Genomic DNA, 18,137 nt, shown 5'->3' on the forward strand with positions numbered 1-18,137 from the left:
TGTTTTGTTTTTTATGGCACTATTTTTGATAGGTTGGTCTGTTTTTTCCCTTTGTGTAAAGACAGATGCAAAAAATGAGTTAAATAGTTCTGCTTTCTCCCTGTTGCTTGTCACCTTCTTGCCACTTCCACCCACTAATGGACCAATCATTTCCTTCACTTTTTTCTTGTTTTTTACATGTTGAAAGAAGCTTTTTTTGTTATTTTTGACTTTGGTCGCAAGCTTTAGTTCATTTTGAGCCTTGGCTTTCTTCACTTCATCTTTGCAGGCTCGGGCTATTTGCTGATATTCCGACTTAGTTATGTTCCCCTCTTTCCACTTTCTATATTTGTCCTTTTTATCTTTCAATTTGTCAGAGAGTTCTTTATGCAGCCATGCTGGTTTCTTTTGGGAGCTGTTGTTTTTCCTCTTTGTTGGTATTGTGCTAGACTGTGCTTTTATTATCTCATTTTTCAAAATTTCCCAAGCTTCTTGAGTTGTTTTCCCCTTGAGGATTCTCATCCATGGAATCCTTCCCAAGCCCTCTCTAAGTTTATTGAAATTAGCTCTCTTGAAGTCCAAGACTCTAGTTTGACTGTGTTCTATTGGTTGTGCTTCTATAATGTTGAATTCTAATATTGCATGATCACTTCCTCCCAGGGTTCCTATGGCTTCAACACCGTCTATCATTTCATCTCTGTTAGTGAGAATTAGATCCAAAATGGCTAATCCCCTAGTTCCCTTCTCTACTTTTTGGGAGACAAAGTTGTCTGCTAGGTTTGCCAGGAACCTGTTTGATCTTCCACTTGGTGCGGAGTTTGTCTCCCAGTTGATGTTAGGGTAGTTAAAGTCCCCCATTACTATTGTGATGTGCTTCCTACATACCTTAGTTAGCTGACTAGCAAAAAGTTCATCTATTTCCTCTGTTTGGTTGGGTGGTCTGTAGTATACACCTATGGCAATGTCATTTCCCCTCCCTTTAATGGAAGTATGTCTAATTTAATGAAAAGAAAGGCCAGGGGTGACATGATGGCAGGGTTCCAATATTTCAGGGACTGCCACAAAGAAGAGGGAGTCAAGCTATTCTCCAAAGCCCTTGAAGGCAGGACAAGAAGCAATGGATGGAAACTAATCAAGGAGAAAAGCAACCTAGAACCAAGAAGGAATTTCCTGATGGTTAGAACAATTAACCAGTGGAACAACCTGCCTCCAGAAGTTGTGAATGCTCCAACACTGGAGGTTTTGAAAAAAAGATTGGACAACCATTTGTCTGAAATGGTATAGGGTCTCCTGCTTGAGCAGGGGGTTGGACTAGAAGATCTTCAAGATCCCTTCCAACTCTGTTATTCTGTTTATCTCCCCCCTTCTACAAAAAGTGGAGATGGGTTTATAGTACATGTGAAGGCTTGTTCCGCTAAAGAATAGTTTCTTAAAGCAAGCATGGTGGGATTCACACAACACATCAAATTGTACATTGGAGTTTAGCCTTCGGAAAGACTGGGTTTCAAAGTAAACAAGAAGCTGACGCTGAACAATTATAGGAATGCTTAGCCCAATGTGTAAACCCAGACAGGGGCTTTTACTGACAGCTCAACAGGCATCTTCTAATGAAGAGGTCAGTGAAACTCAAAAGCTTGCACGCTCTAACAGAATGCTGTATTAAAATATATCCCTTTAGGGGACCCATATCAGACATATGAAGGAGTAATAAAAGCAGTTTATTATATTTTCCTCTCCAACTGCAGTTCTTTTCAACCGTCTCATAACAGAGTTTTTTCTATCTTGTACTAACTAGTCGATAGCATTTTTTTAAAAAAAAAATGTGGTTTCTTATCCCTGGCCACACTGAGGCCTCTTTGCACAAGGCAGTTTATAAATATCATAATTTTAAACTTGCCAGTGTTGAGGTCTTGAAGCTCAGTGAGAGTAATGGACATTTGCAGTCTCCTTTTCCTTCATACACTTTTGGCTCAAGAATGGCCCAGGGAGCATGTCAGACGCCTCACTTTCTCTAAAGCAGTGTTTCTCAACCTTGACAATATTAAGAATGCTGGCTGTGGAATTCTGGGAGTTGAAGTCCACATGCCTTAAAATTGTCAAGGTTGAGAAACACTGCTTCTAAAGCAACGACTATTAGCCACAAAAGTGGCTCCAAAACCAGGTGGGTGCTAGAATCCGCTGCCTCTAGTAGGTCACTTGACCTGCTCTCCCTCTCAGGGTGATCCACGGAACCGGCAAATTAGGAGTGGGAGAAAGAGGTCGAGTTGCACTCACGCCCACATCTTGGATGAATGGAAGAAGCGAGCAATCCCTCCGTCTGATTGGACAGCCAGAGCAGCTTATTTAAGCCCAGTGGTTCCTATCTCCTTTTTTAAGTTATACAAGTGGGGGGGGAGAGAGGAGAGAGGGAGAGAGAGAGAGAGGGAGGGAGGGAGAGGGGGAGAGGGGGAAAGGGAGAGAGAGAGGGAGGGAGGGAGGGGGAGAGGGAGAGAGGGAGAGGGAGAGAGAGGGAGAGAGGGAGAGGGAGAGAGGGAGAGAGAGAGGGAGGGAGAGGGAGAGAGAAAGAGAGAGGGAGGGAGAGAGGGAGAGGGAGAGAGAGGGAGAGAGAGAGGGAGAGAGAGATGCAAACAAGCCACAAGTGGTAGGTAGGTAAGTAGGTGGATGGATAGATAGATAGATAGATAGATAGATAGATAGATAGATAGATAGATAGATATAGACAGACAGACAGATGCAAACAAGCCATGATTAGTCTACTGCTACATATGGTATATATATCAGTCCAGTGCAACATATTCACCCAGAGAGACACATCCACCCACATGCAAACAAGCTACCATCAGCCTAGTGCAACATACACATATATAGACACAGCACACACTCACAGAGACAGAGACAGACCGACACCCACACATGCAAAGAAGCCAACTCTCAAGGAACAGCTAATCTGCTTCATTCATCTGATCTTTCACAATGCATCTCTGAGTTTCAGCTTGATGGACAGCACCATCAACACCATCACCACCTCCTCCTCCTCCTCCTCCTCCTCTATACTGGAGCCCAGGTACTCCCTGTCGATGTCTGGACCGAGCAGCATCTCCCCTGCCTGAGCAGCTGTGGACAACCCTCTTCTCTTCTCCTGCCGCTGCTGCCGATGGCCGGAAAGGGGGGCAGCTGGAAACCTTTCCCCCTCCTCTTTATCCGGGAGAGGCAGCAAATGCCAGCGAAGTAAGGTGAGTGGAGTCCGGCAAGGGCTGCCTTGTTCACAGCCACCCACCCCGGGAGAAATAATACAAATAAAATGGGAAGAAAAAGAAAGGACTTTCTAAAATGACTCCCCCTCCCCAAGTTATGTTCTGTTGCTCCGACCACTTTATAGTCTATTACGGAAAATTATTGTGGCTGTTTTGAGACGTCACGTAGAGAAGCTCTGAGCAAGAAGCTTCCTTGAAGCATTATTGCTGTTAGAGATGTGGAAACTTTTTTAAAACAATGGCTCCCTCTAATGATGGCTTTTGCCCACCCCAAAAGGAAGCGGTGCAACTTTCAGCTTATCCATCCGACTCCTGCTTCAACCCACCTGTTCGTGGAATTGTACACCTGCCCTCTGAGCTGGGTGTGTTTTAATGCGCTCTGGCTCTCCTTTTCAGTTCATTAGCTATAAAAGGCAGTAAATGCATCCACTGATCAGAGAGAAACGGGGATAAAATTGAACCAGGGTGAAAAGAAGCTATCGAAAAGGGAGGAAACAAACTCGATGGTTGGATTCACACAACATACTAAGACGAGCTTGAACGAAGCCCCGGCTAAAAACTCAGCCATTGTCTTTGTGTGTGGAATGAACCAGACATCTCATTAAAATACATCATAGTTTCTTTGATCCTGACAGGTGAGGCGTACCCAGAGATTGTGCTTTGTTAACCAGGGCTGGGCTGTTTGTGTGAACACAGCCCTGAAGAATAATCTAAACTTTAGCTTAGTCAATTTGTAACTTGCATTTTGATTGTTTCCAGATTGGCAAATAGCAGCTCGTCTGATCAAATGTGGGTACTCTAATTTTGAGGAGTCAGAGGGGACAATGGGAATCTTGAGTGCATATTTGGGGCACACTTGTGGAATAATGGCCAGAGTGGATGTGGCCAATCACAAAACACCCATTTATTAAGAAGCAAAAATAAAGGAAGGAAGGAAGGAAGGAAGGAAGGAAGGAAGGAAGGAAGGAAGGAAGGAAGGAAGGAAGGAAGGAAGGAAGTTCTGAACTTCTGCTCCCATTTGTATTTTCTAAGAATGCCCCAGAGGTCTAAGGGGCCTCCTGGAATAATAACTAGAAAAACGGTTCATCCCTCAAGCTGAAGCTTTGTTCAGGGCATACTAGTTTGCCATTCATTTTTTAAAATTAAAGTCATCTTTTAAAAGCAAATAAAATTAAAGCCAGCACGGAGCTTGGCTAATACCCAGAAGCATCTTGGCATCTTGTCTTTCCTTTGGGTGTCACACTGGGATTCAGAAACCACAACGCTCGACAACAATCCCAAGTTCTCTCTTCCACCCGACTTTCTGAGAGAGAGAGAGGGGGGGGGGAGATGCAAAGTATTAAATAGATTACTCATGGATTTCTGCTTCCTTATACCGTTCTGATCCATCTTGGTCCATTTTATCTTAACTGAGTCTTAATTTCTCCATAATGTTTTAATGTTGTTTGCTGCGTTTTAACTGAATGATTATAAGACGCCTGTGGGCAGATGGGTGGCATCGGCAGATACGTTTAATAAATAAATCTCCCATCAATGCTGACCTGTTGTGCATGGACACCTACCCTCAATCCATGGGGAGGAGGGCAACAACCCTCATAGGGTGAATCTGTGGTTCCTAAATTCGGGAGGCGGGAGCTGTACCTATTTCCTCCATGAAAAGTTGTGTGAATGCCTTCTGCATTCAGTGTACACAGTCACAACAGCCTCTGGGGAGGGGGGAGGAATAAAAGGTGAAGGGGCTTATAGCATTGGCACCTTCAGTCTTTGCCCCTGGCTAGCAGGAGTCGCTGATGGGCACAGCAATGCAAAAGGGCTTGAATGGGTCTTGGGGAGCCCATGGATGTTGGAGGGGTCATCTTCAACTCACCTTTTTGGGGGGAATTCCAACTATTGGGGTGTCTTAACTTGCTACACCAAAGTTTATGGGAATAACCTCCATCGAGTGGGCTGACCCACAACTGGAGCCAATCCCTCAACCAGCCAAATCTTTTAGGATGGGGGGGGGGTGATGATAACAGAATAACAGAGGTGGAAGGCACATTGGAGGTCTTCTAATCCAACCCCCTGCTCAGGCAGGAAACCCTGTAACATTTCAGACAAATTGTTGTCCAATCTCTTCTTAAAAGCCTCCAGTGTCGGAGCACCCACAACTTCTGAAGGCAAGCCATCCCACTGGTTAATTGTTCTCACTGTCAGGAAGTTTCTCCTTAGTTCTAGGTTGCTTCTCTCCTTGATTCGTTTCCATCCGTTGCTTCTTGTCCTGCCTTCAGGTGCTTTGGAGAATAGCTTGACTCCCTCTTCTTTGGGGCAGCCCCTGAGATACTGGAACACTGCTATCATGTCCCTCCTCCTCCTTCTCTTCATTAAACTTACTAGACATTCCCAATTCCAGCAACTGTTCCTTATATGTTTTAGCCTCCAGTCCCCTAATCATCTTTGTTGTTCTTCTCTGTGCTCTTTCTAGAGTCCCCCCCCCCTTTTTTAACATCACCATGACCAAAACTGGATGCAGTCTTCCAAGTGTGCGGCCTTTCCAAGGCATTATCGAGTCAGAACCAGAATAGAACTGGAAGGGCCCTTGGAGGTCTTCTAGTCCGACCCTACCCCCACCCCGCTCGAGGGGGAGACCCCTATAGTACCATTTCAGACAGGGGGCTGTTCCAGTCTCTTCTTAAAAACTTCAAGGGATGAAGCACCCACGACGTCTGAAGGCCAGCGGCTTCCCAGAGGGGTGGTAGGGGCGCTTCCCACCTCTCCCCACCACCCCGTCCCCTCTTTTTCCGCTTCGGGGCCGGCGCTGCTCCAAGCAAGCGATCCCCGCAGCGCCGCCGGCCCTCCCGCTCGGCCTTTCCGGACGCGGGTGCCGGAGCAGCTGGGCGCGCATCGATTAGCGCGAGGCTAATGGGCCTCGGCAGCTCCGCAGCACGTGCGCCGCCCTTCCCCGCCGCCTCGGGGCTCCCGGGAGCGCGGCTCGGCTCATCCCGACGCCTAATTATTAACCAGGCGGGCCAAACGCGGAGAAAGGCAAGCGGGGAGATTGGGGGGGGGGGGGGAGGGTCGCCGAGAGCTTCAGCCACCGCTGCCCTTGCCCTGCCCTGGCCTGCCCTGCGCTGGGCCGGCGGACGAAGGAGGGAGCCAGCCTGTGGGTGACCGCCCGCCTGCTTTCACACGATACGCCGACCCCGAGTTACCGACTTAAAATCACGCGGCGGGTTTGCAAATCGAGAGCGATCGAAGGAGACGGCTCCGCGCCATCCGCGGAACGCCAAACCCGGAGCCGGGCCGTCCGGGTTGTGTGAAGGCGGCGGTTGAGTGTTTTAGGGAGGCCGGGAAAGAGGCTCGTGGGAATGTAGCCTGGTCCTGTTGGATGCTGCCGTTCGAGCGTCGTAATTCCGTACGGGGAAGACAAATGCTTCAATCTTCTCCCTCTTCTAAACGCACAAAAAGGAAAAAAATATTTACTATATAAATATCTGGTGTAAAAGCACTAGTGCACAAAGGTGAGAGATTTGCCTTTTCCTCCCCAAACGCCCAAAGTACAAGTCTTGGTTCATCTTTCAGATTTAAGCGGTGATTTAAATATTTAACTTTGGTTAACGTGGCTGGGAGTCAGGCGAGGTTCTGAATCAAACCCAGAAGAATCACAACACCGAGGCTTACTAGGTTGTGTGAAGCCAACGGTCAAGAAAAGAAAAGAAAAAAGCTTTCGAAAAGTCTGATAGAACCACCCTGTATTTGTTAGTGGGCTGGTTTCTGTGTCTTTTTCCAAGCTTGGTGTGAAACCCAGAGGATGAAATGCAGAAGCCGAGTCCAAACCCACAAACACTTCTCCCACCTCTTGGAAAAAAAATATCCATGGGTTTCTTAGGACTAGAAATGGTGAACTCTTTGCTTGGACGTCCTGCTGAGTGGAGGTTTCTCCTCTCTGGCAAGCTCAGTGCTGGAACTGAAACTTGTAAGTTCATCCACCAACTTCCTCCCTGTTGCCAAAAGGGTAATAAAGTGGTGTGTGGTTAAGGAGGTGTGTTATTCGCGGGGTTTTGCAGAGCGAGTGAGAAAATTAAAAAAAAAAAAACCACGGGAGGTTTGCTTCACCTTCAGGCAGATGAGAATGGGCTTCAGTTTTTAGGCAGTGGAACAAGATTTTTTGTTTTTAAAACAAAACAAAACAAAAACAACAACTGGCAAATGTAGCCATTGGTCCGTTTTTCTTACCTCCTTCCAGGTAAGGTGCTTCTTGAGCAACATCTGAAACTTGCCCCCCAACCAGTGGTGGGATTCAGCCGGTTCGCACCGCTTCGGCAGAACCGATAGCTAAATTTTTGTTGCCCAGACCCAGAATGGACTTCCGGAAGCGGCATCCACACAGAGAACAGGTTGTTCCCATATTTGAATCCCACCACTTCCTTCCTTCCTTCCTTCCTTCCTTCCTTCCTTCCTTCCTTCCTTCCTTCCTTCCTTCCTCCCTCCCTCCCTCCCTCCCTCCCTTTGGTGGGATTCAGCCGGTTTGCACCAGTTCAGCAGAACCAGTAGCTAATTTTTTGTTGCCCAGGCCCAGAATGGACTTCCGGAAGCGGCATCCACACAGAGAACCGGTTGTTCCCATATTTGAATCCCACCCCTTCCTTCCTTCCTTCCTTCCTTCCTTCCTTCCTTCCTTCCTTCCTTCCTTCCTTCCTTCCTTCCTTCCTTCCTTCCTTCCTTCCTGTGGTAGGATTCAGCCACTTCGCTTCCTTCCTGTGGTGGGATTCAGCCACTTCGCACCAGTTCGGCAGAACCGGTAGCTAATTTTTTGTTGCCCAGGCCCAGAATGGACTTCCGGAAGCGGCATCTACACAGAGAACCAGTTGTTCACCTATTTGAATCCCACCGCTCCTTCCTTCCTTCCTTCCTTCCTTCCTTCCTTCCTTCCTTCCTTCCTTCCTTCCTTCCTTCCTTCCTTCCTTCCTTCCTTCCCTCCTTCCTTCCTTCCCTCCTTCCTTCCTTCCCTCCCTCCCTCCCTTTGGTGGGATTCAGCCGGTTTGCACCAGTTCAGCAGAACCGGTAGCTAATTTTTTGTTGCCCAGGCCCAGAATGGACTTCCGGAAGCAGCATCCACACAGAGAACCGGTTGTTCCCATATCTGAATCCCACCACTGCACCCAACACACATACACTCACACACACAAACACACGGGGGGGGGAGAGGGGGAGGGAGAGAGAGAGTTCTCCTTCCAACCATCCCCAATAAATCCAAACCAGTTGTAACTAAATAACCCCATTTGAAGCAGCAGGGTTGCATAACAGGTTCACATTGTTATGCGGACCTGCCAGCAAGCAACAAGCAGTACTAGAAAGGATGAACATCCTGCTGGTTTTATGTTTTCAGCTCTGAAATGCCCAGTGCTGGACTGAAACTTAAGTCCAGTCATCAACCAGCTTCCTCTCTGTTGCCAAAAGGGTAATCACAATTTCTAAGCCCTGAACATTATTGCCAGTCGCAAAAACCAAAGCCTAGCTAGGGAACTGGCTGGCTGTTGAGGAATGTGTGATCTGTCAGGTTTTCTGATGAAGCAGATCACTGGACAGAGACCAGATCCTCTTGCGGATGGGTTTTAAAGCAGGCTAAGCGCGGGAGAGCTGCAAGTTGTCCATCCCTGGTCAAACAGGCTTAGAAAACTGGCACACAAATACCCTCTCCCTACAAATTTTCTTTGGCCCAATCCTCTCACATTTCACACTTTCCCTGCTCAATGTGTTCCCCCCCCCCCACTGGCCAAGTTGCAGACAGGGAAACTCAATCCACAACCAGCTGTTCTCAATGATCCAAGTCATGGTTGTCCCAAAGGTGCTTTTTCAAAAGGCAAATGGACTCTCTTGGGGTTTTTTTTTTTTTTTTTTCCTTTGAAAAGGAAAAGTTTCCATGGAGAAAACTGAAGAAGCTTCTTGGATGAGAAATGAAACGTTTTTAAGGGGGAAAAAAAATCCTAAGAAAATCCAGTTGCCTTTTGGAAAAAAGCACCTTTGGGTAAATCCTCATCCTGTTTTTGTTGGTTTATTCCAGTGGTTCTCAACCTTTCTAATGCCGCGACCCCATAATACAGTTCCCCATGTTGTGGTGACCCCCAACCACTTATACATCACCAGGTGCCAGGGGCGTGGCCAAAGAAAAGGGGGAAAATGGTGGACAGCCTTGTTTGGCGACCCCCGTGAAATGGTCGTTCAACCCCAAATGGGGTCCCGACCCACAGGTTGAGAACCACTGGTTTATTCAGATCTAATCCGTGAATAGGCAACCATTTTAATAGCACTAATAGAACCTAGACCAGTGATGGCGAGCCTTTTAGAGACCGAGTGCCCAAACTGCAACCCAAAACCCACTTATTTATCGCCGGGGGCCAGATGGGCATGGCCCACTGGGTGGGCATGGCTGTGGTGGTCACGGCAGACTGGGTGGGGGTGGCCAAGGTGGGCATGGTCACCTCGATGTTGCTCATGGGGAGGAACGCATGTGGGGCCGGGCAGGATTGGGGACATCCAGGGGGTCTCTGGCAGGTAGAGCAGTCCTGTGGGGTGAGGCGAGGCAAGATGTGGCAGGGCGGGGGTGCCATTGTGGCAGGGCAAGGCAAGGCAGGAGCCAGGGAGGCTGCTGCCTGACACCATCAACCCCCGCACACAGAGGCCAGCGAGTGCATGGGGGCCAACAGTGTCCGTCAGCAGCCACAGCCTGTTGGCCCCTCGACCAATGCACTCTGGGGCTCCACAGCCCACTGCCAGCAGTTCAGAGAAGCCGCTTCTGAGCTGGATGGCCAGCCGACAGCTGAGGAGGCAATGCAGTGGAACGTGCCCAGGAAAAGGAGAGCATGCGAAGCCAGGAGGGATGGGACGGGTGGAAGGAAACCAGCTGTGCTGGGATGCATCTAGCCATGTGGGACCTTGGCGAGTTAGTGGGCGGCTGATTGAAGAGGGACGGTTGCCATCTCTGGGGCGTGGTGCGCGTGCCCACAGAGAGGGCTCTGAGTGCCGCCTCTGGCACGCGTGCCATAGGTTCACCACCACTGACCTAGACACAGTGCTTTACAGCCCTCTCTAAGCGGTTTACAGAGTCAGCCTGTTGCCCCCAACAATCTGGGTCCTCGTTTTACCGACCTTGGAAGGATGGAAGGCTGAGTCAACCTGGAGCCCGTCAGGATCAAACTCCTGGCTGTGGGCAGAGTCAGCCTGCAATACTGCATTCTAAGCACTGCACCACCACCACTCCAAAATTTCTTCGGCCTCAAGGCTGCGTAACTCTGACTGCAATCCATTGGAAAATCCCCCCTCGGCATTGCAAAGAATGGCAGTCCATCAAAACATTGATGGTGTTCAGGATGACTATGTTTTGCTGGCTGGATCTGGCTATATCTCTTTCTGACGCTCTTTGGAACACACACACGCACATCTATTCAGCTTGCAGAGGTTACATCCTGAACCTGTTTGGTGGCTCAGCTTGCTTGGCACTTGGCAACTCTTTTCGTATCACTTGGCAACCGAGCCCCCCCGTGCAACCCCATGGCAACTTTCTAGATTTGAATAGAAGCTCATTCATGGATGTTCTTGCCTCTCTCTGCAATATTTCTCACAATGTGAGAAAGCAATATCGTAACCAGAGCAACAGAGAACTGCCCTTGAAAAGTTCCAGTATGGAGATAGGAAGAGGGGAAAATACAGATAATTGTGACAATGGGTGTAGTACAGGAGTAGGTTTCAGCTTAGCTAAGAACACACTAGGGAGAGGAAAATTCAGGAACACGGACATTTTCCATTTCATCCAGTCTTCAGCCACAGGCTGGTTTTCTATTCTAATTTCTAACTTTCTCCCTCCTTCTCCCCTGCCCTATATATTGAACTGATAGATGTTTGTATCTGTGGGAGAGACCTTCTCCCTGCTTTGTCCTAACTCATGGTTTGCTTAACTGTAGTTGGGGTAAAATTTGGCTGGGCTTGCCCAGAGCACCAGCTGAAAACTGGGTTGCAAACCACTATGGGCTAATTGGTGGGTTTCACAAGTCGCACTCAATAAAACCCCAATCCACCATGTGATGGCTTAGTGCAGCGGTAAGCAACCTTGGCTCTTTTATGACTGGTGGACTTCAACTCCCAGAATTCCTGAGCCAGCCACGCTGAGGGGAAAGGGAGGTTTCCAAGCTGAGCCATGCTGGCTCAGGAATTCTGGGAGTTGAAGTCCACGAGTCATAAAAGAGCCAAGGTTGCCTACCCCTGGTCTAGGTTTATGTTAACCACACAGCCCAGCTCCCTCTAGGCCAGGGGTAGGCAACCTTGGCTCTTTTATGACTGGTGGACTTCAACTCCCAGAATTCCTGAGCCAGCCATGCTGAGGGGAAAGGGAGAGGTTTCCAAGCTGAGCAGTACTGGCTCAGGAATTCTGGGAGTTGAAGTCCACGAGTCATAAAAGAGCCAAGGTTGCCTACCCCTGGCTTAGTGCAACCCATAAAACCTGCCTAATCAGGGAAAATTACCACCAGGACAGCTAAGCTTCCTTGCAATTCTTCAGATCCCAGTTTGCTCCCCACTGGCTGCCGGTGTAGGACCCCCATCTGATTCTCATATGCCTTAACATAGCTCTCATCATTTCATTTGGCATCTGTTGCTCACTGAATAGGCATGGATAGGAACTGAGAGGAGCTGGACCTGGCTAGAACTTAGATGGATCACTAGGAAATTTCGGAATTATCAGGTATAACTGGGATATTGATAAACTATCCTGGAAAATGGCAAGGTCAAATGTGGTCCATGTTGTTACCCAGAGCTGAGACCAATAAGGAGACGATACTTCTTTCCTTTTAATATAGCTTTGCTCCTGTTTATTGCAACGTAGATCTTATCCAAGTAAGAGATCATATCTGATTTTATATCACAATTAGTCCCATAGAGCTTCCTGTTCAAGGAAGCCACCTGCGTTTATGCTACGCATGGTCCTCAAATTAGATCACAGTTTGTCCTCTGAAGGTATAATCCAAAGGTAAGCAATTCATAGTCTTCCAGATGAGGTTAGATTGCAACTTAGGAGCACCACTATAGCATAGCGCTTTGTTAGGTGATGTTCTAGAAAAGTGTCTCTTAACCTTGACAACTTTTAAGATGTGTGGATTTCAACTCCCAGAATTCCTCAACCAACACTCAAGAGTTCTAGGAGTTGAAATCCACATGACAAGGGATGAAGAAATCAGATGATCCAGGCAGTTCAAACGGGTATAAAGATTTATTGCAAGCCTCAGCTTGTACTAGTACAAACTACTAAGGGTCAAAGCAAATTCAAAGGAATTCAAGGTGGGCCCTGGCTCAGATGTCTTGTGGGCATGAAGGGATTCATAACTGATGACACGTTTGACCCCTCCCTCAGGCTCATCCTGGTTATCTCCTACACTACATGTCTTAAAGTTGCCAAGGTTGAGAAACATTTATCTAGAACCAAGCCTTCATTGAACCAGAGATCATGCAGTAACACTGACCAGTCACCCTTTCTCAGCTTAGTTGGGATAAAAGATAGAGTTCCCAAAGAAAAGGCAGGCTATGAATGCAATGCATTGGCCATTCTGGGGCTATTGGGAGCTTCAGCAACTAGAGGCATTGTTGTGGTTGTTGTTAGTTGCGAAGTCGTATCCGACCCATCACGATCCCATGGACAAACTAGGGGCATTGCCCAGACCTAAATCCTACAATTTCCTAGGTCAAATGCTAGACTTTGTGTTCTTCAGGATAAGACTCCGTTGTTTCGTCCATGAGCTAAGATAAGCTTAGTCGCATTTTTCTGATGCAGTACAATTTTAATAGTTAATAGTGCAAGGGTGGGATATTAACAACTTAACAACATCAACAACTTTGTGGCCCTTGGAGATAATTTGCTTTTTGGTAAAAATGTGGTCCCTTGCAAACAAATTGCATTGCCTGGTATGGATAATGGTAGATCTTCTGCTTTGTTCTTATCTCTTTTGACAGGGAGATGTCAACAAACTCGGGTGCCAATGGTTCCTCCTCCCAAGTGCTCGTGGAGGAAAACCCTGTGCGGGACAGCATAAAGATTATCACAGGGGTGATTTTTAGCTTCATCTTTCTGGCTGGTGTGACTGGGAACGGGGTAGTCCTGTGGGTCACTGGCTGGAAGCTGCGATGGACCTCCAACACCGTCTGGTTCTTCAACCTGGCCTTAGCTGACTTGGCATCCACCTCCCTCATCCTTGTCACGGTGCTCAACTTGGCTCTTGACCTGCATTGGCCTTTTGGCTCTGTGGCTTGCAAAGTGGCCAACTGCCTGTTTGGGCTAAGCGTGTGCAGCGGTGTGCTGTTACTAAGCTCCATCAGTGTGGATCGCTGCGTGCTGGTGGTGGCTCCCGTCTGGTGCCAGAACTACCGAACCCCACGGCTCACCTGGGCAGCCTGTGGATGCCTTTGGCTGCTGTCGTTGGCATTCTTCGTCCCCAGCTCCTACTTCTTCACCCAGGTCTCTGTGGATAACAATAATCGGAGCTCTTGCAACAACCTGGACATCTTTGAGGACTGGCAGCAAGCCGAAGTCCTCACCATTTGCATTTTTCTCTATCAGTTCCTTCTTCCCTTGCTGGTGATCTCCGTTTCCTATACAATCCTGGTGGTGACCATGCGGAAGAAGAAGCTGAACAAATCCAGCAAACCCTTCCTGGTGGTCACCAGAGTGGTGTTCTGCTTCTTCCTCTGTTGGCTCCCTTATCATGCTTTGGCTCTGGCCAGGATCTCCATGGATCTTGTGCCCGAAAGCATGCGGCTGGTAGCCATTCCCCTCTCCAAGTGTCTGGCCATGTTCAACAGTTGCATCAACCCTCTGCTTTATGTCTTTGTAGGGCAAGAATTCCAGGATGCAGTCAGGAGATCCTTGCTGCAGGTCTTCAAGACCGCTTTCGAGGAAGCGCCTCTGGCTGCCAACCTCTGAGAGGGGGAAAAAGTAGTCTCTCAGGATTTCCCTGGCAGAAGAGGGCGTTCTCAAACCATTGGGAGCTTGTGTGTGTGTGTGGGGAGAGAGAAAAAGAGAGGGGGGGGGGAGAGAGAGGGAGAGAGAGAGAAAGAGAGAACCTAAAGGACTAAAAACTAGAGGCTTTTTTAAAAAAAAGAAAGCAGAAGAGAAGCAAAAATTACAAGATAATTAGTGCACTGCCTTTGTGCAACGTTAAGCACAGAATTGCTGGATGTGCATAACTGGGTTGGCTGTGGATCTCTCCATTTTTGTCAACGCTGGCTCCCTCTTTTTCCTGTAGTAAGTATAGTGAATCTTACCTGTGGCTGCTCAAACTTCAGTCCCCTCTGAGCTCAGTGGGGGTTACACTTTGATGAAAAAGATTGCTGCCTTACTTAAGCTAGTACAGTTATGCATCTGGTGTGTTTATCAGCTTGGCTGCTCCGTTTTTCAACTTGCAGCAGCTTGTGGAGAAGCCATCCTGCTTATCGGTGTTCAGATGTTCTCGCCTCCAAATGTTTTGGGTCAGGCCAGAGACTCCTTTGGAAACTGGGGGGTGGGGGTGGGGGGGAGAGGAACTGGAGCAGTTCACCATCTCCCTGCCTCAAAATGTAAATCACTGTAAGAGCAAAATCTGCAGGAAAAAAAACCCCTACTGCTCAGTGTATTTCTGTCATGGAGGCCAGTAGCTGGCTTCCTGGTTACCTTTTCAAGATTTCATCCTGTTCCAATGTTTTTCAACCTTGACAACCTAAAATGGGTGGACTTCAACTCCCAGAATTCTCCAGTCAGCCATGCTGACTGGGGAATTCTTGGAGTTGAAGTCCATTCATCTTCAAGTGATTAAGGTTGAGAATCACTGTGGACCTAGTCTATGCATTCTTTCCTCCCTCCTTTCCATTTTCCTTGTAAAAATACAATTTTTTTTCCTCAAGCTGAGCCTGGCTCTTGGTGGCATACAGGCATCAAGGCTGTTTTCTGGGCATTAGGTGGAAATGGTTGGCCACTGCTTTTACTGGAGAATTGTTATTTTGACTTCCCAGTATAATAACCCTGAGATTCCTTTACGTAATAGTGTTTCTCATTTTCAGCAATTGTTAAAATGTATGGACTTCAATTTCCAGAAGTCCCCAGCCAGCTGGGGAATTCTGGGAGTTGAAGTCCACACAAATTAACGTTCCCGAATTTTAAAAAACACGGATTTAGTGTGATGCCAGAGTTTTGGAACTGTAATCAGAGTCCAAGGAATTATTTTAAAAGTTTAAATGGTCCCATTTTGAAAATCTTAAGTAATGCAAAGCATCCCTTTTCTGTGCACCTCTTTTGTCATATGTAGCATAGGATGATTTTTCATTTTTTTTCAAAGCCCGTTGCAGGGTTTCTGTCTGCACGGATGGGGACTTTTTAAACTACTTTTAATCAATCACTTCTGTCAATTAAAGTAGGAACCTGTGTTTTGCGCTTCTTGAGGGAAAACCAAGATATATACTGTGAATTATTTTGAAGAAAGGTCTCTTGTCTAAGAAGGTTTGAGTCCATGACATTATTTAATCAGAAACACAGTTCCCTCTATTATCAAGGAAAACCTGCTCACCTTCTAAGTAAGCTTTCAGATAGGATTATATTCCTGAAATGGTCAACACTTAAGATAAATTAAGAGGATCCTTACATCGCTTTCATCATTAGAAGCAATAGGACCTCTTTGTTTCTTGGCCATTACTAGCAAAAGCTCTCACTGTTCCTGAAATGTTTTTGTTTGTAAAGATCACCATCAAGAAGCATACTGTACCTTGGCTACCATTATCCCGTCCTTCATAATGTCCTGGGGTGGTAATAGCCACTGTTAATTAATTCACTGAAAAGCAAGAGGATGGCCTTTCTCTAGAATGGATAGGTCAGTGATGGCGAACCTTTTAGAGACAGAGTGCCAAACTGCAACCCAAAACCCACTTATGCATTGTTGGGTGCTGGGTGGGTGTGGCCCATTGGGTGGGCATGGCTGCAGTGGTAAGAGCAGACTGGGTGGGACTAAAAAGTTCAATCAATCTTTGCAAGATCTTTTTTTTCCCCGCGAGAAATTGAAATTGACTGATTGATTGAACCTTTCTTTTTTTGTACATGGCAGCAGAGGCCTAAAGCGAAAAGGTTTTAGAAAACCCAGCGACGGCGCATGTGCCCACAGAGAGAGCTCTGAGTGCCGCCTCTGGCACCCGTGCCATAGGTTTGCCACCACTGGGATAGGACATTTTACTTTGTGTAGAGCATGGGGTGAGGAATGGTGGTGGGGAAGTTCTACCTTTCCAATTTGCTTCTTGGAGAAAAAAAACCACTCATTACCAAGGTTAGGTAGCCTGTTCTTGAGATAGAGAAATAAGATTGGAGAGGCGAATGTGACCCACCCACTAAAAAGAGAAGAATCTCAAGTTTTGTCAAAGGTTGTCTGGATTTTCAGCTCCAAAGAGACTTCTAAGACCATTTATGGTCTAGAAAGATGGAGAGCCATCTTTCCAGAGCTTTAAAGAAGAGTATTTGCTTTCTGGATGGCTACAGACCCCTCTCTCTCCATTCAATTTTGTGGCTGATTTTAAGTGAGACATTATCTCCTTTTATTCAGATCAAGTTTTCTACTGGGGAACAAAATGGAACTTTACCAGTGTGCGAAACTAAAACCAAAAGTTGGATTGTGCAAGAAAACTAATTCCAACTATCTAGCAACCAGACTTGGTTAATGATACAGGATGTCTCAAATGATGGCTCGTCTCTGGACTGTTTCAGCAAAATGTGGCTTTGCATATTTTGCATAAAGCAAGGACTCAGGCTAAAAATTGCCTATTCTTTGGTCCCCAGACCGATTTGTGGTGCAGGAAGAAGCATAAAACAGGTATCTGCTGCTTAAGATAACAAAATTTAGAGATGGGGAGCAAATTTAGGGACAGTCATCATCAAACTCCTACCACATCTTACATCCTAACGTGTTTGGGGATGAACCAAAAAAAAGGCCCATTAACTTTTAAAAGCTTGTTTTTCCACCGTTTTTAGCAGCTGCGGTTGCCCAGCATGTAAAGCTTTGTTATAATTGCGTTGTTTTCGTATGTTGTCTGAATTCAACCCGTTTGGTTAGCTTACATAGCTTGACGTATCATGTAAGTGCAGATGTGTTTAGTTACTAGGTTCAGCATAGCCTAACTATAAAATTAAGTCACTTTTTGGGAGGTTGTCTTGACATTTTTATACTTTTCTCAGCATAGCCGAGAACACTTCAGCACACTATTTGAAAGTAAGAGTTGAGGCTCATCTTATAGTGCATCTCAGCCATCCGCTGGAGGATCAGTTGTACCCCCTGCCAAATGCCTATCCTGTTACTACAATTGCCATAAGCCCCTGCAGGCAGCAACGAGGCACCAGGCATTCTGTGATGGACGGGGATAATCTTTTCCCTCATCGTCTCCACACCGCAGTGCCTCCCTGGGAGGACGAGCGAGGAACAACCAGCCTCTGATGTAAATTCATCGTCACAGCCGGTTCTAGAGAGGCACAATGTTCTCTGCAATGCAAAAATCCTTTGATTAGCCCAGCGGCTGCCAACTGCACAGGAGGAACAAAGGACAGTCATTTTGAGTAGCATCACCATTGGCAGCTGAATCAGAGAAGCAGGACGATCAAGAAACAAAACAAAACCCTAGCATGGTAGTGAAGCTTTTTGAGTATGGGTGGAAAGCTGCTGGAAAAAACAAAACTTATTTTCTTCATTAAAAAAGGCATATAAAATCTTATTTATAAGAGGGATAGCTTGTAGACTAATCTCCATCTCCAGATATGGGTGGGGATGGCAACACACACACAGGGCCAGACACCACAGTAACCAGTTCAAGGGCAGAAAATGCTTTAGATCAGTGTTTCTCAACCTTGACAATTTTAAGGCATGTGGACTTCAACTC

General features: G+C 46.9%; 1 protein-coding gene across 3 annotated transcripts; it reads left to right on the plus strand.

Moving 5' to 3' along the window:
• The first annotated feature begins 2,645 nt into the window (after positions 1-2,645).
• Positions 2,646-17,463, plus strand: LOC120298742 (chemokine-like receptor 1). 3 transcript variants are annotated; one of them, XM_039322738.1, is made up of 3 exons: positions 2,646-3,212; positions 13,212-14,256; positions 14,296-14,984. In XM_039322738.1, exon 2 carries the CDS (start codon positions 13,216-13,218, stop codon positions 14,176-14,178), a length of 963 nt encoding a protein of 320 aa, XP_039178672.1. In that variant the 5' UTR covers positions 2,646-3,212; positions 13,212-13,215; the 3' UTR covers positions 14,179-14,256; positions 14,296-14,984. The 3 variants fall into 3 exon arrangements, with proteins under 3 accessions (XP_039178672.1, XP_039178673.1, XP_039178671.1); XM_039322739.1 differs by lacking the exon at positions 2,646-3,212 and adding an exon at positions 17,443-17,463 and having other exon boundaries at positions 12,492-14,256; positions 14,296-14,499; XM_039322737.1 differs by lacking the exon at positions 2,646-3,212 and having other exon boundaries at positions 12,492-14,256.
• The last annotated feature ends 674 nt before the right edge of the window (positions 17,464-18,137 follow it).

Source organism: Crotalus tigris, unplaced genomic scaffold (genome assembly GCF_016545835.1).
Source record: "Crotalus tigris isolate CLP2741 ecotype Arizona unplaced genomic scaffold, ASM1654583v1 scf7180000024119.3904262, whole genome shotgun sequence".
NCBI lineage: Eukaryota > Metazoa > Chordata > Lepidosauria > Squamata > Viperidae > Crotalus > Crotalus tigris.

Excerpts from the sequence above, each read along its gene's own strand:
- LOC120298742 (XM_039322738.1), top strand. The coding sequence starts at position 13,216 with ATGTCAACAAACTCGGGTGCCAATGGTTCCTCCTCCCAAGTGCTCGTG.